The sequence below is a fragment of the Balaenoptera ricei genome, chromosome 6, assembly GCF_028023285.1.
Source record: "Balaenoptera ricei isolate mBalRic1 chromosome 6, mBalRic1.hap2, whole genome shotgun sequence".
In the NCBI taxonomy this organism is placed as follows: domain Eukaryota; kingdom Metazoa; phylum Chordata; class Mammalia; order Artiodactyla; family Balaenopteridae; genus Balaenoptera; species Balaenoptera ricei.
Window position 1 is genome coordinate 105,037,595 of NC_082644.1, and position 26,356 is coordinate 105,063,950.

Sequence of the window (26,356 nt, forward strand, 5' to 3'; positions counted from 1 at the left end):
AGGCCAGACACTATAGAACTCTTAGAGGAAAACATAGGCAGAACACTCTATGACATAAATCACAGCAAGATCCTTTTTGACCCACCTCCTAGAGAAATGGAAATAAAAACAAAAATGAACAAATGGGACCTAATGAAACTTAAAAGCTTTTGCACAGCAAAGGAAAACATAAACAAGATGAAAAGACAACCCTCAGAATGGGAGAAAATATTTGCAAATGAAGCAACTGACAAAGGATTAATCTCCAAAATGTACAAGCAGCTCAATATTAAAAAAACAAACAACCCAATCCAAAAATGGGCAGAAGACCTAAATAGACATTTCTCCAAAGAAGATATACAGATTGCCAACAAACACATGAAAGGATGCTCAACATCACTAATCATTAGAGAAATGCAAATCAAAACTACAGTGAGGTATCACCTCACACCAGTCAGAATGGCCATCATCAAAAAATCTACAAACAATAAATGCTGGAGAGGGTGTGGACCGTCTTGCACTGTTGGTGGGTATGTAAATTGACACAGCCACTATGGAGAACAGTATGGAGGTTCCTTAAAAAACTAAAAATAGAACTACCATACGACCCAGTAATCCCACTACTGGGCATATACCCTGAGAAAACCATAATTCAAAAAGAGTCATATACCACAGTGTTCACTGCAACTCTATTTAACAATAGCCAGGACATGGAAGCAACCTAAGTGTCCATTGACAGATGAATGGATAAAGAAGATGTGGCACATATATACAATGGAATATTACTCAGCCATAAAAAAGAAGCGAAACTGAGTTCTTTGTAGTGAGGTGGATGGACCTAGAGTCTGTCATACAGAGTGAAGTAAGTCAGAAACAGAAAAACAGATACCATGTGCTAACACATATATATGGAATCTAAAAAAAGAAAAAAGAAAAAAATGGTTCTGAAGAACCTAGGGGCAGGACAGGAATAAAGACGCAGACGTAGAGAATGGACTTGAGGACACGGGGAGGGGGAAGTGTAAGCTGGGACAAAGTGAGAGAGTGGCATGGACATATACACACTACCAAATGTAAAATAGATAGCTAGTGGGAAGCAGCCACATAGCACAGGGAGACCAGCTCGGTGCTTTGTGACCACCTAGAGGGGTGGGATAGGGAGGGTGGGAGGGAGACGCAAGAGGGGGGAGACATGGGGATATACGTATACGTATAGCTGATTCACTTTGTTATAAAGCAGAAACTAACACACCATTGTAAAGCAATTATACTCCAATAAAGAGGTTAAATAATAAGAATAATATGCCTGTGACTGACCCAAAGCTTTATCATTCCTATTCTGATGGGAGAATCATACTCCGCAAGGGAAGCGTTCTTATTTACTGTGCACCTAGGATATGCCAGTCTCTTTCCAAAGGCCATTTCTTTCTCTCTCCAGCATATGTTTGTTCGGTGTATTAAAGAGCTGATGATCGTAGCGTGGGGAATTAATTTACTTTCCAAACATGTCAGTCTGTATTCTAAATATCTACAATGGCAGCTACCCCAAATACCGTATCCCTTAGCCTATTTTATGGACAAAGAAATAGAGGCTTACAGAATGCAGAATCATCTATGGGAGGCAGATAATGCCCCAGCGTAAAGAGCATAAGTTTCCAAGCTAGACAGAATTGGCCTTGAAACCCAGTTCTGCAACTTTGGGCAACCTGTTTAATCACTTTGGACCACATGTTGCTTATCTTGAGAACAGAGTAATAACACCTCCTTGCAAGATTTGAATAGAGATGCAAAGTAGGCCTCCTGGTACAGCTTCGTATTTGCCAAATACATGGTCCGAGGTCCATAGTGAATGAATGAAGTAGGGAAGACGCCAAGGCTAGAGTACATGTTATCTCTTCCATGGTCTGTTCTCAATCTATATCCATGTTATGTTGCCCTATCATCAGTCCATACAGCAGAGTCCTTAGGGGCACAGATGCAGACTTTAGATAAATCTAGGTTTTAAACTGAACTCTGCTATTGTTTATAAGCTGAGCAATCTTCAAGTTTCTTAAACTCACAAGGACTTGATTTTTTTACCTGTAAAATGGGATTATCTCACTTACCATAGAAGATTATTGGAGGCAGTCAGTGAGGCGATGTTTATAAAATGCTTAGCCAAGTGCCTGGCACATCATGACTCAATTAATTTGGGAGTACCTGTTATTTGAATACTACCTTTTTTGGATGGTGATGACAGCCAAGGTTCTTTTTCTCTTACAGAGCATACTTGGATGTTAACGAGCTGAAGAACATTCTTAGACTGGATGGATCAACACACCTCAATATCTTCTTTGCAAACTCCTCGGAGGAGGAATTGGCAGGAGTAGCAACTTGGCCGTGGGACAAGGAGGCCCTAATGCATTTAGGTGAGAATTAGAAACTTCTTCAGGAAGAAATTGGATTAGTACAGGAATACGTTTAGTAGTGAGGATGGTGATGATGGGGACCATGGTAGTGATGATGGTGAACAACCTACTTACTTATCACTTTTTAATTTTTCAAAACTCTTTAGCATTCCTCATCTTTCACCCATCAAGTGATGCTTTGAGAAATATCACAATGTTATTAATCCTGTTCTACCAATGGAGAAACTTAAGATCTAGAGAGGGAGTGGGACTTATCCAAGGTCACAAACAAATCAGCGGCAGAACCACAACTGGAATTTAAATTTCCAACTCTCTTCATCTGTTGCTTTCTCCTTATACCCCCTGCCTCTTAGTTCATGCAAATATCTTCTCCACCTAGTAACCACATTGTGCTGGCCCAGCCAGTGATGGGTTGACTTGAAAGATGCCAAAGAGGCAAGAGAGAGTTCGTAAGAACTCCCTGTTCCTCCATTTTCCACCCACCAACACCACCAGGAACTCTTCTTACATTCAAATTATGCAAATCCATAAATAAGACATACGTTTACACAAACCAGTCACCAAAAGTCAGAAATGACAGTGGTTTCTGAACCAGGCCCTGTAAGCAAACGTTGTTCTTTAATTTTAATTTTTCCATGCTCTCTTCCAATACACGTCTATAGGTAGACATGCATTTTTCAACTTGTGCATATTTGAAATCATAGCATACATGCATGTGTTCTTTTTCACTTAATATTCTTTTTTTCACTTAATATTATGCTATCTACATTTTCCCATGTTGCAACAGTCTTCAAAATTACTTCCCACCCAACTTTTTTTCATTTAACATCACAAGAGGAAAGCATCTCTCTAGGTTATGTCCAGTTCTCTAAAGACAAGATATTTTTTAATAGCCATATAATGTTCCATTGAGTGAGAGCACTGCAATTTATTTGGCTATTTTCCCCTTGTTAGAATGTTCCTATTATTTACACCAGTGAATAGTGATGACTCAGTGAGTACCTTCATCTGAGAATGTTAGGGCTCAGCAGAGTGATGGTGCTGGATCTTTCCTCGGGCCTGTCTGGTCTCCTGGTGATACAGCCAGAGTCCAGTAGCTGCTCTAAATCCACAATATCTTGGAGATAAGGGACTCTGCAACTTCAAACAATAAAGTTGTGTTGAGTCAAACTCTAGACTTAGTTCCCTCCAGACCACTATCTTTTCCTAGTTGTTTTTAAGAGAGCGAAACCAGTTTGTGTGTCTGTGTGTGTGCACACACACATATGCGTGGTTGTGTAAATAGATAGAAACAAAAATAAATATCTAGCGGTTCTGACTGGGTGGATTTTTATGCCCTAGGAGACATTTGACAATGTCTAGAGAAAATTTTGGATGTTACAAATGGGGGAATGCTACTGGCATCTAGTGGGTAGAGGCCAGCGATGCCGCTATATCTCCTCCAATACCCACAGTAGTGAGTTATCCAGCCCCAGATACCAGTAGTGCTGTTGTTGAGAAACCCTGAGATAGGTGATGGCTGGGTAGACAGATAGACAGGCAGACCTAGACAGACAGGGGCGGGGCAAAAGAGAGTGTGCAGCTTAGGCAAGCTGAAGCTGATTAGCTTATGTCACATGCCTAACATGGTGTATGGGAATCTTGCTGGTCCAGGGCCAAAATACATGGTTGTTCTTAGCTGTGACTTAACAGGATGGCCTTAGGCAAGACCCTTTCCTTCTCCAGGTCTCAATTTCTTCAGTTTTTAAAGGAATAGGTTAGACGTAGAGGGCCTCCAAGGACCCTTCTCAGTGCTGAAATTCTGTCCTCTTGGAAAATCAACCAAAAGGGTCATGATCAGAGCTTTAGAAGGGTTGAACAGCAGGCTTCTAAAATTAGAGAAAAATACTCCTGATAATACTGTGAATTTCAGACACTGGCTCGGGACCAGGAATACAGAAGGCTATAAATCCATAGCATGTTATAGTATTTCAGGATGATGTCAGCCTCAAGCTATTTCACCTTTTAAGAGAAGCAGTGGAACAGGACTCAGGCTCTGTGCTGTCGCCCTGTGAAAAGGGGAGAGTTGGGAGGGGATGAGGTGAACCAGACAGAGCCAGGCTGGACGTTAAGTCTGCAATCCTGTCATTATCCCTGGAAATACCTGAGGGGTCCTGCCAGTCTCCCATTCCCCATTTACCTCAATGTTAAAGCTTCACAGAAAGACAGAGAATCATTGGCGCTATCTGTCGTAGCTGTTTATTTTAGAGCACGCCAGAGATGCAAAGTCACTTTCCCAAGATGACACAGCCAGTGCGAGACAGAGTGAAGATTGCAATCCATGTCAGGCTAACTCCAGCTGGCCTCCAGGCTGCCACCTCCCCATCCTGAGACATCTCGATCATAAGCAATTCCTCTGCAGTAGGCCCAATCAAACCCAATTTATTAAAACCATATATATATATATTTTTTCCACCCTCTTTTCCTGCTGTTATGCCATGATCCCTGGAAAAAGCCTTGGGTGGGAAGGCGATGATGTTTCATATTATGATTGACAGAAAATAATTGAGAGAGATTTCCTGTCTCAGTTTCTCTTCCTCCCCGCCTCTGCCTGCCCCTTCTCACATACACACGCGCGTGCACACAGCCCCACACATCCTCTCATACATCTTTGTCTTTGTGCTGGAAGGCTCTGAGCAGTTCAGAATTAATAGACTCCGTGAGCCCCATGGCTGAGCAGGCCTACCCTCCCGGCGGCTCAGTCCGAGATAAAACTACCCGCATGCCTGCTCCAGGCTTGCCGGCACAAATCAGCGAGGCCCTGGCTCCTCTCCACTCTTTCGTAAGATCCTGCTCTGCACACAGCCACTGCTTGCAGGTCGCTCAGACTTGCATCTTAACCTTCCCTTAGACACACTTGGATTTCCTTCTTTTTTCTTTGGCCACTCCGCGTGGCTTGTGAGATCTCAGTTCCCCGAACAGGGATCGAACCTGCGCCCCCAGCAAGGAAAGCACTGAGTCTTAAACGCTGGACTGCCAGGAAATTCCCCACACTTGGATTTTCCAGTTGAAATATCTCTCTGCCAGCCTGTATGTATTTCTCCAGTGCCTAAAAATGAACATAGAGCCATGCTATCCATTGATTTTCCTGACATCTGGTCCATCTATCTGCCCAAGTGGCGCAAAGCTCAGTCTTTTAAGACGTGGGGTAGATTATCGCTTCTCAAACTAGAGCGCACAGGCAAGTCCTCTGGGGCTGTTGTTAAAATACTTATTCTGAGTCTGTAGGTCTGGGGTGGGGCCTAAGGGGCTGCATCTTTAGTCACCCTCCAGGTCATGCTGCTTGTTCTTGAGCTACACCTGGAGTAGCCAGTGGTTAGACAGTAAGTAAGGCACTTGCTGTGTGTCAGGTGCTGTGTTGGCTGGCTACGTGTGATTACTTTGGCCTCGTAAACCGTCTTTAAGTGGGTCGGCATTCAGCAAATATTCAACAGACGTTTAATGAGATGCCATATTCTGGACCCCGTGGTGAACGTTAGCAGTAGAACTCAGATTAAGACCCCTGGCTTTGGAACCCAAGGATCTCGGGTTCAAATTCCAGCTCCCCATTTACTGATTCGATCATGGGCCAGTTACTTCACCTCTCTGTGAGTCAGTGCCGCTCTTACTGGGTTGTGAGATGATTCAGTGTGATTATACACATGAAACACTGAGCACAGGGCCTGAGGATACATAATGAATGCTCAAGAAACAGTGGCTATTTTGACCAGTGTTATAATGGTGAGCACGCCATGGTGCTGGACGTTATGAATATTCACTCTCAAAGGGTACAGAGCTGCAGAAATGGGATTCAGGGATGGCAGTTGACTTGCTCAACTTCACAGAGTTAGTGAAGGCAAAATGAGAACCGGAACCGAGGTGTCTGGCCATGAGGGCTTCACTGAAGCAAATGCGCGTAGAGTGTTTGTGAACCAGGGCGTGCCACGCTTCCTAAGAAGTTGCAGCAGAAATGTTGGCCAGCCCAGAAATCAGAGTCCTTGAATTCTAATTATGCCACTTCTTCTAAGTAGTTTGACATCCCTTTGGTTAAGTTGCCTCACTTTTTTAGGCATCGGTGTTTTCAACTGAAAAGTGAAGGGATTGCACAAAATGACTTTTGAGACTTCTTCCTACTCAATCAGTGATTAACACCGCAAGTCGTAACAGCTCTCAGCAGTGGAGTCATAGGGTGGAGAAGCCTGCGGTTACTTTGGGCGGTACCCCACTGACCCTTGATTGGTTTGGGGATCCCCGCATCAGGAAGCAGAATGCCCAGTTTGCCTAATGCTCTGGCTTTCCCCTTGCAGGTGGCATTGTCTTGAACCCATCTTTCTATGGCATTCCTGGGCACACCCACACCATGATCCATGAGATCGGGCACAGCCTGGGCCTCTATCACATCTTCCGAGGCATCTCAGAAATCCAGTCTTGCAGTGACCCCTGCATGGAGACAGAGCCTTCCTTTGAGACCGGAGACCTCTGCAGTGACACCAACCCAGCCCCGAAACACAAGTTCTGCGGTGACCCGGGGCCAGGGAACGACACCTGTGGCTTTAATAGCTTCTTCAACACTCCTTACAACAACTTCATGAGCTATGCAGGTAAGGCCAACACTCTGCAGGGTGCACGGGGCTGGGTGTCACACGTGGCCTCTGGTCCTGGCTCAGAGAAGCCTCGAGCAAGCTGCTTGCCTTTTCTAAGATTTCTTCATCCCAACAATTCCTCAGCCCAAATAATCAAGATAATATTCCTTCCGTGAGCACCTCGTGGATACAAGGAAGATGTTGTATCTGAGGGCTCCTCAGAAGGAAGCTCACCAGGACTGAAAGTAGGGAAACCTGCGTAGAAGGCCCAGCTCTGCCACAGGGTCACCTAATGCCTTGGGGTCTGTCACATGTCCTCTCTGGGTCCCGCTTTTCTCAAGAAAACGGAATCTTTGGAACTGACCTCCAAGGTTCCTCCTAGTTTTGCAGCTGTAATTTTCTAAGCTGGTGGTGGTTGAAACTTTATTTATTTATTTATTTGAAACCTTTTTTTTTTTTAATAGGGCTTTGGGGAATCCTTTTTTATTTTTATTTTTTAAATTAATTTATTTATTTATTTATTTTTGGCTGTGTTGGGTCTTTGTTTCTGTGCGAGGGCTTTCTCCAGCTGTGGCGAGCGGGGACCACTCCTCATCACGGTGCGCGGGCCTCTCACCATCGCGGCCTCTCTTGTTGCGGAGCACAGGCTCCAGACGCGCAGGCTCAGCAACTGTGGCTCACGGGCTTTGTTGCTCCGCGGCATGTGGGATCTTCCCAGACCAGGGCTCGAACCCGTGTCCCCTGCATTGGCAGGCAGACTCTCAACCACTGCGCCACCAGGGAAGCCCCTGAAACGTTTTTTAAAACACAGAACTCTCACATGCTCCTTTAGTGTTTTATTATAGAAAAAAATAGAACGCTTTTGGTTTTGCAAATATGAAATTATTACATAAGTTGGATGTGTTTTTCTCCTAACTGCATATATCCTTTCAAAGCCCTTTTCCATACCATCAGTAACAGCGTTAAAGACTCATTCTCTGGATTCTAGGATGCCCTGTACTTCCTTTTAGTGTATATCAAGGCCACTTGAAGCCCTTATAACATCTTTGGCAAATTAGAAGAAGATATCCCTTCCTTAGCGCAGTCACAGCCCTCACTACTGGCCGCCTAACCATGAGCTTTTGGGTAAGGCAGCACCTGCAAAACTGCACATGGTAGCCCAGCATCCAGTTCTATTGTAATATTCAACTTAAGTGTTTCTTTCCACAAACCAAAACAAGCGAGCTCTGTGAAGGCGAAGCTTGCCTCTAATACATGACTGTATTCTCAGTACCTAGCACAGGGCCTTGTGCTTTAAAAATGTTTGTTAAGAAGAAAGGGAGGAAGGAGGGAAGAAGGGAAAGAGAAAGGCAGGGAGGGAAGAAAATGAATAAATTCTCTAATAACAGGCATATAAAATTGATTCTTACCAATAACAATATTTCTACTTGTAAAAAAGCTTATTGTTCATAAAGGACTTTAATATACACCATCTTATTTAATTCTCACAAGAAACCTATGAGGTAGAAACTATCACCATTTCACAGGTGACAGACAGTACAATCCAGAGGCTGACTGAAGTCTTTGGCCCCAGGTCGCACATCTGACTCAAAGTATTTTTTTTTTTTTACAGTGGAATTGCTTAGTTAAATCTCTAATTTTATTTTATTTTTTTTAACATCTTTATTGGAGTATAATTGCTTTACATTGTTGTGTTAGTTGCTGCTGTATAACAAAGTGAATCAGCTATACGTATACATATATCCCCATATCCCCTCCCTCTTGCATCTCCCTCCCACCCTCCCTATCCCACCCCTCTAGGTGGTCACAGAGCACCGAGCTGATCTCCCTGTGCTATGCGGCTGCTTCCCACTAGCTATCTATTTTACATTTGGTAGTGTATATATGTCCATGCCACTCTCTCACTTTGTCCCAGCTTACACTTCCCCCTCCCCGTGTCCTCAAGTCCATTCTCTAAGTCTGCGTCTTTATTCCCGTCCTGCCCCTAGGTTCTTCAGAACCACTTTTTTTTTTTTTTTTTTTTTTTAGATTCCATATATATGTGTTAGCATACGGTATTTGTTTTTCTGTTTCTGACTTACTTCACTCTGTATGACAGACTCTAGGTCCATCCACCTCACTACAAAGAACTCAGTTTCGTTTCTTTTTTATGGCTGAGTAATATTCCATTGTATATGTGTGCCACGTCTTCTTTATCCATTCATCTGTCGATGGACACTTAGGTTGCTTCCATGTCCTGGCTATTGTTAAATAGAGTTGCAATGAACACTGTTGTACATGACTCTTTTTGAATTATGGTTTTCTCAGGGTATATGCCCAGTAGTGGGATTGCTGGGTCGTATGGTAGTTCTATTTTTAGTTTTTTGAGGAACCTCCATACTGTTCTCCATAGTGGCTGTATCAATTTACATTCCCACCAACAGTGCAAGAAGGTTCCCTTTTCTCCACACCCTCTCCAGCATTTATTGTTTGTAGATTTTTTTTTTTCATTTTTAAATTTTATTTTATTTATATTTTTTATACAGCAGGTCCTTATTAGTCATCAATTTTATACACATCAGTGTATACGTGTCAATCCCAATCGCCCAATTCATCACAACACCACCCCCACCCCCGCTGCTTTCCCCCCTTGGTGTCCATACGTTTGTTCTCTACATCTGTGTCTCAATTTCTGCCCTGCAAACCAGTTCATCTGTACCATTTTTCTAGGTTCCACATATATGCGTTAATATACGATATTTGTTTTTCTCTTTCTGACTTACTTCACTCTGTATGACAGTCTCTAGATCCATCCACGTCTCAACAAATGACCCAATTTTGTTCCTTTTTATGGCTGAGTAATATTCCATTGTATATATGTTTGTAGATTTTTTGATGATGGCCATTCTGACCAGTGTGAGGTGATACCTCATTGTAGTTTTGATTTGCATTTCTCTAGTGGTTAGTGATGTTGAGCATCCTTTCATGTGTTTGTTGGCAGTCTGTATATCTTCTTTGGGGAAATGTCTATTTAGGTCTTCTGCCCATTTTTGGATTGGGTTGTTTGTTTTTTTAATATTGAGCTGCATGAGCTGCTTGTATATTTTGGTGACTCCAAGTATTTTTTTTTCTCATTTACTCTCATGCCTCTCTTCAAATGAGACATAGCTGATGGCTGAGTGGGATATTGAGCATTTTGGGTGGCTTTCAAGCTCTGTCCCACAGAGATGCTTCGGGGGGCTGCCCTGAGTGGCTGTGTGACTCTAGGCCTCCATCTCTGCTTGAACCAGGGGAGCCCCCTTCCAACAGTTTTCCGTTTCTGTTGGAGTTCTGCCTCAGGTTGCATTTGAAGAGAGGATTTCCCTCCTGAAACCCAATGAATTCGATGATTGCCCGTGGGTCTTCCTGGTTTCCCATTTGGGCTGATGGCCTCTGGGGGCCTCTCCAGTTTAAGGTTCCTACAGTTCACACCTGAGGTCTCTTGAAGGGTCAGTGCCCACCCTTGGCACCATAAACGGTCCTTAGGTTTGGGTCTCTAAAAAAGACCCGGGTACTGGGTATTTCCTCAAAAGCAGATTCCTACTGGGCTCCCATTCCCAGCCAAGCCTGCATCTCACATCCGGTGCCCTGTCCTCTCACAGGGCCCTGCTTACGTTCCATTTCTATAGCACCTTTCCTTGGCCAGCTCAATGCACATGGAAAATAAACAATAACATGAATTTGGAAGTTTGCCGGCCTCTTAGGGGTCAGGAGCTGCCACTAGCTACCAGACCCCCATAAACTAAATCTTTTTTTGTTCCCCTTTGTACAGATCTAAAGGGTGATTGATTTAATGTTGTTTTTTTAAAGGAACCCCTCAGCTCAGTGACCCATTAACAGCAGAACTAATTCACTGAGCTACGATAACAAACTTACACCCGCAAAAGCATATTCAAGGCAACCACGAACTTTGAAATGTTTGTTTTCCTTAGGATCTCTGATAGATGAGGTGACAAAAGCAGCTGGATGAAATTCAAAATGCAGACCAGGATCGGGTTCTCAGGGCTGGGGAGAGCAATGCACAGGGGGTTTGCAGTCAAGGCAAGAGGGTGGAGACCTTGCCGGCTCAGCTGCTCCAAGTTCCCTCCTTCCTGGGTCCTCCAGCTTTCTGCAAAGCTGTATGTGTTCTGTGTCTGTGCTGCCCTGTATGGTAGCCATTAGCCGCTTGTGGCTATTGAGCACTTGAAGCACGGCAAGTGAGACTGAGGAACTGAATTGTTAGTCCTAAGTAATTTTAATTAATTGAACGTGGCTGGTGGCAGGTCTACAGAAATTACTGAGCGCCTGTGGTGTGCCAGACACTGTAGGAAACACTTCTTAGGCTTGTCTCATTGAATCCTCAAAATAACCCAATGGAGTAAGTGCTATTACTCCCAAGTGCTATTGCACCCATTTTACAGATGCAGAAAGTGTGGCTTAGGGATCTTAAGTCACTTTCCCAGGGTCACACAGCAAAAACAAGGTATGCCTTCTATTGCAGAGCCTGCATTTAAGCAAGAATTATTTGGCTCCCTTTCTGATACTGGGGAAGTTTAAGAGAGTCCCAGCTGCTCAGGTTAAGCAGGCACCAGGCAGGTGATGGGGCAAGCCAGGTCGAGCACCGGGTGAGTGCGGTCACGTTGAGCTGTCGGATAATCCCCAGGCAGATAGAAGGGCAGCAGCTCAGATTTTACTTCCTGAAGGTAATAGGCCATAGGGAGCCAACCAAGAGGACCCTCCAGGCCTTGCCTCCTCAAGAGTGTGGAAACCAGGCCTTCCCCAGCCTTTGGGAGCAAGTGCCTTGCCACCGTTGTTCTGTGTGTCTCTTTTAATATGCACATACGTTTTGACCCAGCAGCCCCACCTCTAAGAAGTATATCCTAAGGAAATAAATCAGTTGATGTGTTTAAAGATTTAGTCCTAACAATGTTCTTAGCAATGTTTATTCTCCAAATATTAATTAGGCATTTACTGTCTACCAAGCATAGAAAAGAAGGGCTTTTATACGTGTGAAAAAATAGAAGCTTCCTACAAGTCCAAAGAGAATGGGTTGCTGAAGTAAATCCCAAGGTACCTATATGATAGAACATTATGTGACCACTGAAGATGCGTAGCAGAGGGTTGAGGGGCACAAAGCAGAGTAACATGGTGGTTCAGAGTGTGAAGTGTGGAGTGTGGGGACCAGCTTGAATCCTCCGTGCGCTAGCCTTTGACCTCAGGCAAGTTACTTCTCTCTGAGCCTGTTACTTCATCGATACCATGGAGGTTAGTCACCCTTACCTTGCATGACAGTAGGTGTGATGGTACAGGTGAAGGCTTTAGATCTGTCCTTGGTACTATAACTCGTGCTCAATAAGTGACGATTAGTAGGATTATTTGTTCACTGTTTAGCGTGAAAACAGCCCAGAGCCTAATGTCTAGTGTAAGACCTGGAATATATATCATATATCATCACAAGTATATATATGATGTTTGTGATGATAAGAATTACAGAAATTCACTGTAGATATTCACATCCATCTACACATACATATATGTGTATACTAGATATTAATTGTATTATCTCTAGGTAATGTTTATGGTAATGTTTATTTCTTTGCAGTATTCTTGGCACATTCCAAATGCTCTACAGTGAATATAATCACTTATTGCTGTTGCTATTATTATTGTCTTTAAAACAACAAAAAGGCAGAGACTTTTACAAAGGGCAACTCAGTTATTCACGCACTGGAAATGGTTAGCTTGTTAAATGCTTTCATCAGCTGTAGGAAGCAGTTAGCATCATGATTCCTTATTTAACAGCGGGTAGAAATGAGGCTGTCAGGGGTCAGCATTGTGCCCGAGGCTCCACAGGGAGTGGAGGCCCTGAACCTCCATGCTCTGTGCCCTTCCAGCTACGGATGGAAATTGTTCTTGAGAACAAAGTTTGATTAGAAAACTCAGGGCACAACTTCAACAGCATGGGGACTGGTGCAGACTTCCAGAATACTGAAACCCCCCCAAAGTCCTTTCTGCTTGGGGACAACGTGGGGACAGAAGAACAAGATGGGTTGGCTGGTCCTAGAGACCAGGATCAAGTGGCCACGGATATCAGGAGGGAAAGCCTGTGATGGCAGAAAGCTAAGAGGGGCTGACCCGAGACGTTAGCTAATTGAGGCAGAGCCTTTATGATAAACAGAGACCCTTACCTCACCCAAGATTCTGGTAGCAGTTCAGTCTCTAAGTGATCTACCCTGGGAGGGACATTTTCCGACTTCAGCTTTAAAGTTCAGATACAGTTCTGTTCTCCTACCAGGTTCTATCACCTATCCGTTTTTCAAACTTTTTTATTGACAGACATGGAAACGGCTAACGTTTAAGTTATAAAAGGAAAATACGCTTCTTTGGGGGAAGAAAAGCAAACAAATCAGAATGTAGAGAGGAAAAAAATTGCAGTTTTTCTTCTTCATTCATCTTGATAAATGCTTTATACGTTCCAGCTCATGGAGCCCACACCACAACTCTAAGTAGTGGGGTTGATTTAAATGTCCCCAATTTACACACAAGGGACCTGAGTTTTAAAGTTACTTCCTTGTTTTGGGAAATGACTGATTAGAATTCTCTTCTGTGCATGTGCCTCAAGGTACAGAGTCAACCCCCTATTGACACATGGATGTGTTATTTCTAATATTTTTACTAGGTAAATGATGCTTCAAAAGACATCCTTGTACGTATGTTTTCCCTCGTGTTTGTTCATGAGTATCTATCTGTTGAATTCCTAAATGGGATGTTGTGAGATCAAAGAGAATGAATACTTTACATTCTGTTATTTGTTCCTGCTTCTAGTTTTCCAGCACTCACCCACCTCAGCGCATATGCATGCGCGCACACACACAGGCACTATTCCCGGTCCCGAGGCAGTGAGCATTCACTGAGCATTGGTCATACCTCTTGATGTTGCACTTTTCATAACCCTCAGCAGTGTTCTGACATAAGCACTCTCGTTATCTTCATCATCTCCACTTTACAGATGGGGAAACCGAAGCACTGAGGGCATAAAATCATTTGACTCCGGATTCCTGACTCCAGGTTCCTCATGCATGAATCTAACTACAGAACCCCTACTTCCTTTGCCATCATGTCCTTCTCCTGCCTGTAACCTATCCAGTGGCTTTTCCAAAGCTTTCAGGATGAAGTGCAAAGTTCATAGTAACAAAGGAAAATGCACCTGATGATCTAACCCTTCTTAGACCATCAAGTGCATTCGGACTCTATTCTCCAGGCAATGGGGACCCATAGAACGTTTGGTATCCAGGGGTTTACATGGGGGTATCTGGGCTTGAGAGTGATTTGTGTAACTAGTCACTCTTACAGTGTTTTCCAAAGGACACCCAATGTATGAAAGACTTCCCCAGGGTGCTGGAAAGGAGACTGTCAAAAATTGCTAAGGGGATCAGAGGCAGCTTCTGTGTATAACCTCCTTGTACCCCGTCCCTTCTCAAAGTTGGATTCTCAAGGTCATGTCCAACTGCCCAGCACCTGCCCAAAGTTATTTTCTGTTTGTTTGATAAGGGGAAGTGAGTTTATGCTGCGGGATTCCCAGTGGCGGGTTTGTTTTAAGATCTGGCGATCTCCGTGCTCCGCCGTCTGGGGCCCAGCTGCGGAAACCCTGACCAGGCGGACACGTCTGGGAAGGGGTGTTTTTGGAAACGAAGCCAAAACAGCGCCTTGCTCTGCCCCTGGGGCAGCTGAATAAAGCTGTTGGAGGGAGAGATGGGAGTCCAGCTTCTTCCTTGGGGTGGGGAGTTGGAGGCGGGTGTGGATAAGTCTCGGGTCGTGGCCTTCATTCCGCATCCTAGAAAAGAGAGACTAGAATTGAAGGTCGTTAGATCTAAAGACATTAAGAGATTGTATTCCAGCCCCCTCAGACTCAGGCTCAACTCCTGTTTATCAAGCACCTGCAGGATACTTTGCCCAGACAAGGTCTCGTGTACCCTCAGAAAGAAGTTCTCATATTGATTAGACACGTGGCCTTGGAGTCCAGACTGCCTGGGTTCGAATCTCAGATCTGCCCCTAGCTCTGTGCTCTTTAAAAAGCAGGTAGACCTCTCTCAGCCTCAATTTCCTCCTCTGTACCATGCAGAAATCACAGTATTTACTCCAAGACTAGTGGGAGGGTTATATGTGTCCGCAGCACAATGCCCCACGCCTGGGAGTTTCCCGGTGATAGCACCGTGCAGGCGACGTCATTGTCTTGTATCCCCGCCGTGGACACTGAGCCTGGACTGCTTCTGCGTCTGCCTGACTCCTGGCCTGTGCCTGCTGCATAGGACACATCGGCTCTGCAGGCCTGAGCCCCCCCTCCCGCCCTGCCTCAGCTTGCTTTCTCAGTCTTAGCTGTGCAACCTGGTTGACCTCCAGAAACCTCTCCGGTGCATCCGCCTTCCTCAACATGCCAACTCCTCTTCATCAGTAGTCAGCGTCACAGACCTGAACAGCCTTATAACCACCTTGACCCACACAGCGAACTGACCTTCACTCTATAACTAGGCAGGTAGCTCCTTGAGGGCAGGAATGTTTTACGTTTCCTTGGCCCTTGGCTTAGAGCAGAGACTATGGAATCGATGCTCAGAAAGCTTGTTTGAAGGCCAGTATCACTGCATCAGTAAATAGCACAATTAATGAATGAGTGGATGAATGAATGTGAAGGCGTGAGTGAAGGAACAAGTGAGTGCGTAAAAGAAGGAGTGAGTGGGTGAATGAGTGAATACACAAGAAAATGAGTGGATGAGTGAGAGAGGTTGAATGATTGGTGGGGGAGGGAGCGGATAAGGGAATGTGTGACTTACTGACCAGTGGATTCGGGCCCCGTGGAAAGCAGCTTGTCTTGCCCTTGTCCTTATCCATGACCTCCCTCTCCAGGCTCAGACGTGCCTTTTCAGTTCTGTCCTCCCTCCCCTTCCTCCTGTTCCCTCTCACCTGTCTCCAGAAGTGATGACTGCACTAATTTGTTCACAGACCATTAACTCCTGAGCACTAGAAGAGGCCAGCTCTGAGTTGGCAAGGGCTGGGGTGCTGGCTCCCGGTCCACCGGGAGACATCATCATTCTCTTGCCTGCCCGCCCGTTGCAGCGAGGTTCTTATCTCTCCCTCTGCCCGCTTGCAGATGACGACTGCACTGACTCCTTCACGCCCAATCAAGTCGCCAGAATGCACTGTTACCTGGACCTGGTGTACCAGAGCTGGCAGCCCTCCAGGAAGCCGGCGCCTGTCGCCCTTGCCCCCCAGATCGTGGGCCACACGACCGACTCCGTGATGCTGGAGTGGTTCCCGCCCATCGACGGCCACTTCTTTGAAAGGTGAGTGTGGCCTGTGAAGTGTTGATGCCCCTCTCTCTCTCCTGCCAAGAAGAGGGAAACTTGGAAGGGAAGCAGCCTTGGAGAGGGATTTCACTGTGGTTTTTGTTCTTGATCTTGTTTAACGAGTGCCCGCAACGACTAACACAGTGACTGGTCCATAGAGGCACGATGTAGATTCGGGGGTCAGGGAATACATGAATGGTTGCTAACAGAAATTAATGAGTAATGATGCATATTTTAAGTGGTGAATATTTAGCTTCATTTTATTATTAAAAACATGGAAACCCTCTGTCACCAGAACCTCCTCTGGGATGGAGGTACTGGTCTCATCTCCGTGAGCTCGGGAGTTGAAGTTGCCTCTGGTTAATGGGCTAAACACCTTCCTATACGTATAGTATATGAAGGGTACATTATACATGAATACACAGGCATATATATACATATATATATATAATTTATTTTTTTAAGGCTTTTAGCTTTCTCTTGAATCAGCATTAAGCTGAGCAGGGCTCAACACTGATTTTTTTTTTTTGGCTGTGTTGGGTCTTCGTTGCTGCGTGGGCTTTCCCTAATTGCGGCAAGCAGGGGCTACTGTTCGTTGCGGTGTGCAGGCTTCTCATTGCGGTGGCTTCTCTTGTTGTGGAGCATGGGCTGTAGGCGCAGGGGCTTCAGTAGTTGTGGCACGCGGGCTCGGTAGTTGTGTCTCACGGGCTCTAGAGCGCAGGCTCAGTAGTTGTGGCACACGGGCTTAGTTGCTCCACGGCATGTGGGATCTTCCTGGACCAGGGATCGAACCCGTGTCCCCTGCATTGGCAGGTGGATTCTTAACCACTGCGCCACCAGGGAAGTCCCACATATATTTTTGTATAATTAGAATCTGTGCCTGTGCCTAGTGTTGTTTTATAGAACTGAAGGTAGAATTTTTAGATCAGAGGATGATAAACTGAGACACGGGATACCTCAGTTCAGCTCCTGTCTGCCACTCACTAGCGGTATGGCCTTGGGCAGGTCACTTTCCCTCCCTGAGTCTTATTCTCCGCTGAAAAGTGGGTCTAATGATGCCTGCATGGCCTGAAGGTGGAAACCTGAATCAAACGGTTTCTTGTGCTGCCTTTCAGCATCAGGACTCCCTGAGGATCTCAAGCTTTAGGGGACTTTAAAGGGTCATGAAACGTACTACGATGTTGACCTCTATTTTGGTTGGAACTTGGCTATAATTTAGGGTAGATTAGTATATTGCCCCCCTTCCAGCCCTTCTTGGGGATGTTTTATCCAATAATGATGATACAACACTGATGATGGTGGAAATAATAACCAGCTAATGATTAATTATTACTCTATGGTTGTGGTTGTCACCGTTTATCGAGTGCTTACTCTGCACTGGATTCTGTACTACATGCTTTCTATACAGTCTCATTTAATCTTTCCAGTAATTCTATAAAAGGGGAATCAACTTCTGCATTTGCCAGATGAGGCAGGGACTGGCGCACAAAGAGGTGGAGAGATTTGACCAAAAGCCCATTGCAGGTGGTGGGAGCTGGGCTTCGACTCACATTTTGCGGTGTCTTATCTTAGGCTCTCATGTTCTTTCATTAAGTCTTTCCAAACCTTGAATTATGAAGGAGGTGTTATACCCCTCCCCTCAAAAAAGGCCACAAAATGTGGCAAGGAGCTCTCACAAGTATGGGTGTATACGTGTGTGTGTGCGTGTGCATGTGTGTGTGTAAAAAACATACTAGATCATGGCATCACATTAAATTCGGGCTCCAATTTTCCACACTACTATCAGTCCCTGAATCTAGAACCTTCATTTGACAGCTGGATGGATGTGATCACGGGGAAAGGAAATGCACTCCCTAGGCCCTCTGTAGAAACCCCCCTTCCTCTTCCCCAGCCATCCTCACTGGGAGCTTAGAGCTGGGGTTGGGAAACCTCATGTGACACTTCAGAGCAGGCTTTCCAGCAGCCCGTAGATTTATTTATTTTTTCTGTGGCAATGAGGAGTATCAGACTTTTGGTCAAGGCTTGGCCTCGATTCCACTTAAAAATGGAAGTTTTGTAAATGAAGCTTCCTGTGTATGTATTCAATTTGTATTTCATAAAGCGGCTATTGTCCATTAAATAAATACCATCTGATTGTTGGAAACCTATTGGAGGGTTAATTGTTGTGTAATGAGATATGTCTCTATTACATAGTGCCCTCAGCTTCAATCAATATGTTTTTAATAACCTATAGTCAGTTGGTACTTGAGGCTCATACAATAGCTATTCTGTTCAGTCTAAGATTTCACAGCGGAGTTATCATATGTTAAATTCAAACTGACATTTTAGAAACATGTCTAATTAGGGTTAACAGCTATGTAGACCATAGTCTATGGCTAAAGGAAGTAGGTCAACAAGTTCAATAAATCGTTGTAAAGGAATGGAACTATCACTCTCCCGTACACACGGAGTTCATACTGGTGGAAATTGGCTTAGTACAAAGTGCACGAGCTTTGATGTCAAGCTGTCTGTGTTACAGTCTCAGCTTCACCACTCCCAGCCTGTGGGACCTTGGGCAAGTCATCTCCCTTCTCTGATCCTCTCTGGCCCTCTGAGTCCTGTTCCATAAAAGGTGCTAACATGCTCACTGCACCTGGCTTTTGTGGGGAATTCAACAAGATGACCTCTGTGCTGTGCCTAGCGCACACGCTCTGTGTTCAGGAAATACAGGCTCCCTTCTTGTACAGTTTTCCAGAGCTGTTGAGCTACTTGAAAAGTTCTCTTTCCCTGCAAAATCTCTGGTGTTTTCCACTACATTCATCAATGCCAACCTCTCGCCCCTGGCCATCCTCATGTCCTCCTGCTGTTCCTCACATCTGTGGTCTAAGAGAATACAAGGGTTTTCCTTAAAAAAACATATTCAGGTCCTCCCACAGCCTGTGTCCTCACACATGGGCAACTGAATAAATAATTCAAGGCCACCCCTGGCTTTTTTAACTCCTTTATTTTCATCTGTCTTGCAAACATGTGTTGACTAGATGGTTGCGTTTTTCTGAACAGTGGGCTGTGGTGTATTGGAAAGAATGCTGGACTGGAGACCAAGAGACCTGGGTCTGAAGTCTTTGCAGCCTCATCCATTTCTTCTTCCTTTTCAGCCTCACTTTTCTGATCTGTAAGCTCAAGGGGATCTAGCCTTTCTCAACCAAGGTTCCTTTTCCAAATCTCAGAACACAGAAAATGACTTGAGTAACTGTTTTCTCAGTTCTCCTAAGGATGGTACATAACTAGTACCATTTTAGATGCATAGGAGAGAGGTTAATTCATTATGTACAGTGGACGCCTTAGAGAAGCACTGTTCAATAGAGCATTCTGCAGTGTCCAATATGGTAGCCACTTAGTCAACTGTGGCTGTGGAGCAATTGAAACGTGACAAGTTTAAATGAGGAACTGAAGTGAATTCTACATTTATTTAATTTTAATTCATTTAAATTTAAGTAGCCACATGTGATTAGGGGCTGCTGTATTAGATAGCACAGATTTGGAGCTTTAAACTTTGATTCTCATGGAACCTGGGTAAGAAAGATGATCTCTTCCAGTGTTAGCATCCTGTATTTCTATGATTTCAGTGTGTGCGTGTGTGTGTGTGTGTGTGTGTGAGTGTGTGTGTGTGTGTCTGTGTAGATACAGGTGCCCATTAAAATCAAAGAAATGCCAAAGATTAGAAACACATATTGTACACTCCCTGAATGTGTGTAGGATCCTGCCTGATTTTGGTAAAGCCCATTTTGACTCTATGACTTTCTGAGCTATGATTTTGGTGTGGTTACTTTGTACTCGTGATTCTCAGTTTCCTTAACTATAAAATGGGAACATCACCCACCATACTCAGGATCACCCACCTTTGCTTTTTAGTTACTGACTTTGCTCTTACTTGTGCCCAATTTATTCTTCCTTCATCATTCAGACTGATCATTTTAAAATGTGAATTAGGTCACGTCACCCATGTGTTATAACCCTCCAGTGGTTTCCCATTACTTTTATGTGTAATCTAACACGTAGTCTGCAGCACATTCCATGATCTGGCCCTTGCCTCTCACTGCTCTTTCCTTCGTCTGTGACTCTTGCCACTCAGGTTTCTTTAAGGACCCCTATGGACCAAGCCCTTTTTTCTTGCATAGGTCCTTTACATACCTTTAGACTGAACCTGGAATGCTTTACTCCCACTCTTTGTGTCATTCTTCACCATACCTTGACTAAGATCTTCTATGATTATGCCAATCTAAATAAGCCCAGCACGCTCCACCCCATTATTCTCTCCTACATCATCTATCAACTTTCCTTCTAGAAATGATGAATCTGTACTTTTATATCTATTTATCTGTTTGTTTAGAGACCGTTGCCTCTGCTGGATGGAAAGCTCTTATGAGGGCAGGTACCACACCAAATGTACTCACCCTTGGATGGCTAATGGCTGGTAGTTGTACAGTGCTAACAACCAGAGGCTGTTCAATGAGTATCCACTGAATGAATAGATGAAATATTGAATGAACACATGAACCAGTGATTGAACATGAGGGAATGCACTTGGTAGAGCTCTGTGTAAATTAGGCACATTTACTGTCAGGTGGATGATGGCTTATTCACTCATCAAAGTATTTATTGCGAACCTACACTGTGTCAAGAACTCAGTGAAGTGCAGGTGACTATATGTGTATCATCTAAAACAAAGCATCTAAAGAAGTAGAAAGGCTCAATTACCATTAAGATCGGTGTGACTCCCGATTCCATACAAGGATGTTTGTAATCTCACTGTCGTCATAAAGCCAGTCCTGTGACTCTGAGTTGCTATGCATGGATTGTGGTCATTGTAATGGAACCAGAGTGGTGCTGAGCGCCTCTCTCTCCACTCCTCATCCCCTGCCTGCAAGCATATCTGTATAATCATCATTATTGCTAGTCCGGGAGTACCTTATACATACTGAAAATATATAGAAAGTTCAGAAAACCAGAAGGAATAAAAGTAGGGAGGGAGGAATCATCCTGTGTTCTATCACCTAGAAATTACTGCTGATCATATTTTGTTGCATTAAGATTATTAGAAGAGCATTGAGATGCTGCTATAGATACGGTTTTGAATATGACTCTTTCACTTAACATGATAGCTAATGCCTTTTTCCATAAAATTTAGTAATCTTTATAATTATTTTTTATAAAAACTGCTTACCATTCCATTGAGCAGATTAACCTTAGGCTATTTAATCATTCTCCTATCACTGAATATTAGTGTGCTTATAACATTTCTACCTATGTATGTTTTCATATTTACAGTGATAAAGCTGAGGATGCAGAATCTGCAATTTGAGGGTCTAGACTAGGTGAATCATGGGTCTTAGCAACATATTGGAGTGACTGGTATTTATCCATCCATACATACATACATACGTTAAACTACATATGTTGACCACCATGTAAGCAGATAAGCAGGGACATGAAGTGTTCAATTTAGGTTTGGGGCTGAGCTCCCTGGCAGCTGGGTGGAGGAGGAGTAAGGACCACCAGCAGACTGTGATGTTGACAAGCATGTGAGCCTAGGGTCTACGGAGGTTCCCTATGAAGCAAAAGCCCTAAGGCTTGAGATAGGGTTCCTCCGTTGTATCTTTCAGGTAGCCAAAGTATAGTGATTCTTCTAGGAAAGAGGTATTGGAAGGACCATTGCATTTTGAGAAATAATGGGTTGGGCTATGACATTTCTTGACATTTTCCCTTTCCAGTCCCTCTGTAGGAGTTGCTCAGATTTACAGAGTTTTGGGCTCGCTCACCCTCGTACATGAGGAAAGGGCTTATCCCCCTCCCTTCCCAGCAACTGTCTCCTAAACAGGAGCCAAGTCTGGAGAACAAGTAGGATCCCAGAGGCTGTTGTGGCTAAAGGGAGATTGAATCCAGACACATAAGACACTAGATGATAGGGAAAGCCACCGTAATATTCTACTTCTGGGGCTGGGCTGGTCCCATTGAGGGATTGGCTTGCCCCTTGGAAAGCTGCTAAAATGAATTAGATGGCATGGTTAGGAAACCGTTTTTGACTGTAAAATCAAAGAGTGACTCATCCAGCCCCAGAATGTCAGGGCTAGAAGATTCTTTAGGCATCATCTAGTTCAGCCCACTCATTTTCAGGTGAAGGAACTGAACCACGCCTTCTTCCTATTTAATACCTAGGATACTGGATGGTTCCTGCATATGGTAGGTACCTGACAGATATTGTTAAAAGAATAAAATTTGAGGTCCAATGGGGCAAAAGATTTTCTCACAACCACACATCAAATCTTCAAGGGAACTTTAAATGATTGATGAAATGAAGATTAGTGCAGGTAGTAGGTTGATTCTGTTGATTCTGGGCTGCTTAGAATTAAAGTGTATCCCCCATCAGAACAGAAGCCACTTAGGCCCAAACAAGGCCCTAGTGGGCAATGGGGAAGAATTTCACTCATCGTCATATTCTGGAAGCTCTGGGAAAGATAGGGAAGATCGGAGAACATAGATTGGTTGTAACCTCCGCCTTTGGCTTAGTCAAGCCAGGGACTCATTCAACTGTTCCTAAGTCGGTGCATTTTCCTTCTTTCCTTGGCCTCCTAGAGAATTGGGATCAGCATGTGACCTTTGCCTGGAAGGGAGAATCCTGGTGCAGTATGCCTTCAACGCCTCCTCCCCGATGCCCTGTGGCCCATCAGGACACTGGAGTCCTCGGGAAGCAGAAGGTAAGCCAGCCTGGAAGCTCTTTTGCTGGTTGGGTACGCAAAGAACACTTTCGAGGTAGTTGGAGTTTTATGATTTTAACGGTCTTTTTCATGTGCTGTCTCATTTGATCTGAAGATTGCCCTACAAGGCCAGTAATTTTTTTTTTTTGTCTTTTTTTTTTTGCTCAGCTTTATTGAGGTATAATTGACATATAACACTGTGTAAGTTTAAGGAGTACAATGTGATGACTTGTTACATGTATGTGTTTCAAAATCACCACAGTAAGGTTAGTTAACACATCTGTCACCTCACACTTCTGTTTTTTTTTTTCTTGGTGAGAACATTTAAGATTTCCTCTCTAAGCAATTTTCAATACAGTATTGTTAACTACAGTCACCATGCTGTATATTAGAACTCCAGAATTTGTTCATTGTATTAACTAGGAGTTTGTACCCTTTCCCCTACATCAAGGCCAGTATTCATGCATTTGTTCAACACGAGTCTTTTGAGCACCTGCACTGTCCTAAGCATGTCATGCCTCTTTACATATGAAGAAACAAATTCCCTGAGGTATTCAGTAAGTGCCCAAGGCCACACACCTGATAAGACACAGTATGTGTATGTTTATATATGCCCCAGACCCTGACAGCCTGGGAGGGCATAAATAAACAAGGTCACATTAGAATCAATACACATCACTAGCCTTTGATTCTCCTACAGTTACTTCTGGGGTACCCAGGGGCTTCTTACATGTGTCACAACTCTTCCTCTCGGTTTCCTTCCATGAAACCGCCTTTTCAGGATCCATTTATCCGCAAGGCGCTAGAAGGAAGCACCTCATGACTGCCACGGTTGTGGCTCCACCCATGACCAGACCTTCCCGGCACAGGGACGTCTCCCAGGCCTCCCCAGGAGCCAACAATCTCTGTGCCACCTTACAGTACAGCTCACTGCCCCTCCGTCTTCTAGAGAAATTAAGACACTGCCTTTCACCCAATGCTTTGTTGCACTGTCGCTTGACCCTGAAGGAAGAGAGCTTGCAAGTTAGAGAGTCTCATGGAAAATTGCCTATTCCGTTTCCTCCTGCAGTGTCTCTTTCTTGGGGGCACAGGTCTAGCCCCTGAAGCCAGGCTGGCGGAGATCCCGCATTCTCCTCTCAGTCCTCCGTCTCGCCCTCCGTTGCCTTCAGAGACTTCCACGTAGAAGCCCCCTCTCTGTCCTTCATTCTGCTCTGCAGGTCGGCTCCTGGCAGCTGTCTTTGGGTGGGGACCCCAGTCCACCAGAGGGAGCAGAATCTGTCTCTTCACTGAGGTTCAGTGAGAACTCCCCCGTCTCCCTTTATATTTTTAGAAAGAAGCTTGAAAAAGAAAAAGCCAGAGATAGAATAAAGCAAGGGAGAGGGATCAGAGAGGAAAGTGAGGGAGAAAAATGACAGCGCTGTTCTCTGTTATCTTCTAAAATAGCTTAAAATAAAAATGAGAGTCGAACTGGGGAACTCTAAACAAATTCATCCGGAATGTAAAGCCAGAGGGGTGCCTGGGAGAAACCCTTAGCTCAGCCTCACAGAACCACAGGCTGTCAGACGCGGAAGGGACGCCTGGGGTCATCCAGCCCCAGGTCCCACCCCGGGCAGGAATCCCCTTTGTGGCCTCCCTCACCGAGGCTCTCCCGGCACCAGCTCGTGTATTTCCTTGGCCTTCCCGTTCTAGCTCCATCTGTTAGAAAGTTCTTCCCAAAATCTGCAGTGGTAACTTTTTCACCCAAACCGAACCCACGTTGGGTTCTCACAGGAGAAGGTATGGGTCTCTTCCCTGCAAGGAGTGAACCCATCTCATCTCTGCCCACCGTAGGGACGGTCCTGGGCACACGGACTGGGCAGAGCTGACTGTCTAATAGGGGAGTCAGATAAGTACACGGGCGATCACCATCGGGCGTGATGAGGCTTGTGCCGCGTAGGGGGCCTCACCCCGAATTGAGACTCACGCCACCCAGGAAATGTTAACACACCAGTGAACAAGTTGCATTTAAGAATGTGAGAGAAGTTGGATACGTTTAGAGCACTGGTTTTCTCAGTGTGATCTGGAGGCTTATGGGGTTCCTAAGACTTTGTAGTGTGTCCTCAAAGTCCAGAGGTATTTTCATAATAATGCTATGCCGCTGTTGACCTTTTTCACGCTCATTCTTTCCTGAGTGTGCAGTGGAGCTTCCCAGCAGCTGCATGGCATGCGATGTTTTACTGCTCTGATAGCTAATGGGACGCATACTTAGGTGTTCCTGTGTTTTAAAGTTTCTCAGTTTTAATCCACAATGTGGTAATGACTAATAGATATAATGTACATAGACAAAAGCTCTTCAATAATGGGGTAAGAACTTAAGTGGGTCTGGAGTATGAAAAGGGAGGTGTGGGTGAGGGAGAGGTTGGACTGCGGTGATATGTGTAATGTCCGAATGAGGATGGGTTTGGATTATTCTGAGGGCAGTGAGGAGATGCCACGTGCCTTGGCAGGTGCCTGGAGTATGGTGAGGTGTGCCTCTTAGAAAGATCGTCTGGGCTGCTCTGTGGCGAAGAGATCGGGGGAGGAGTGGATGGGGGAAGGGCGCATCCAGGTGGCTGTTTCAGGAATCCAGCAGACGGATGGCGGTGGCCTGGATGAGGTCAATGGTGGTGATACTGGAGAAGAATCAATGGAATTGAGAGAGATTTGGGAGGAAGCAGTAACAAGACTCTACCCTGAGACGTTTCTGGCTAAAATCATCTTGGTCTGTTCTACCACTTGAATGAAAGAAATAATTTCCTGGTATCTCCCCACACCTCCATCCAACCAAACTGTCAGTTGGTTAGGTCTGTTCCTGGTTCATCCCTGACCCTCTTCAAGCATGATATGCAGAGTGGGGTCCCACTGAAGTGCTGAGCGCCCCCTGTACCCTGAGCTGACTGAGGCCTCCAAGGAAACCCAGCAGCCCCGGGTTTTCCTTCAGGATATGCAAATTTAGTACAGGCAGGCCAGGAAAAGGCTCTGTTCTTTTTTTAGAGCATCCTATTACAGACTCTGTGATCCATTTGGCTCAGACCCTTTTAATATTCTTAAAGAAATAAACTTTTCCATGAGCCAAACTCTGCAATTTATTTCTCAACTCATTTTCATCCTATTTATCTTTGCGTGTTTAAGTTTTTGGACTTCCCAAACTAACATAAAACTCCCCAGTCTGTGAGCGATGCCAGAGTATCTTTGGGGTTGGGGAAAGAGCATGGGTGTGGGGGGGATGACGAGGATGGGATTTTGGTCCGAGTCTGGCCATCAGTGTGCTCTGTGCC

At 44.7% G+C, this 26,356-nt stretch overlaps 1 protein-coding gene across 2 annotated transcripts in view; it reads left to right on the forward strand.

Moving 5' to 3' along the window:
• The window catches only part of PAPPA (pappalysin 1), a 254,269-nt gene that overhangs the window by 53,498 nt on the left and 174,415 nt on the right, over window positions 1-26,356 (forward strand). For both annotated transcript variants that reach the window (XM_059925463.1, XM_059925464.1), the window contains 4 exons: window positions 2,242-2,387; window positions 6,713-7,006; window positions 16,131-16,323; window positions 22,939-23,060. In XM_059925463.1, the coding sequence (XP_059781446.1) occupies window positions 2,242-2,387; window positions 6,713-7,006; window positions 16,131-16,323; window positions 22,939-23,060 (755 nt within the window). The remainder of the gene's footprint in view (window positions 1-2,241; window positions 2,388-6,712; window positions 7,007-16,130; window positions 16,324-22,938; window positions 23,061-26,356) is intronic.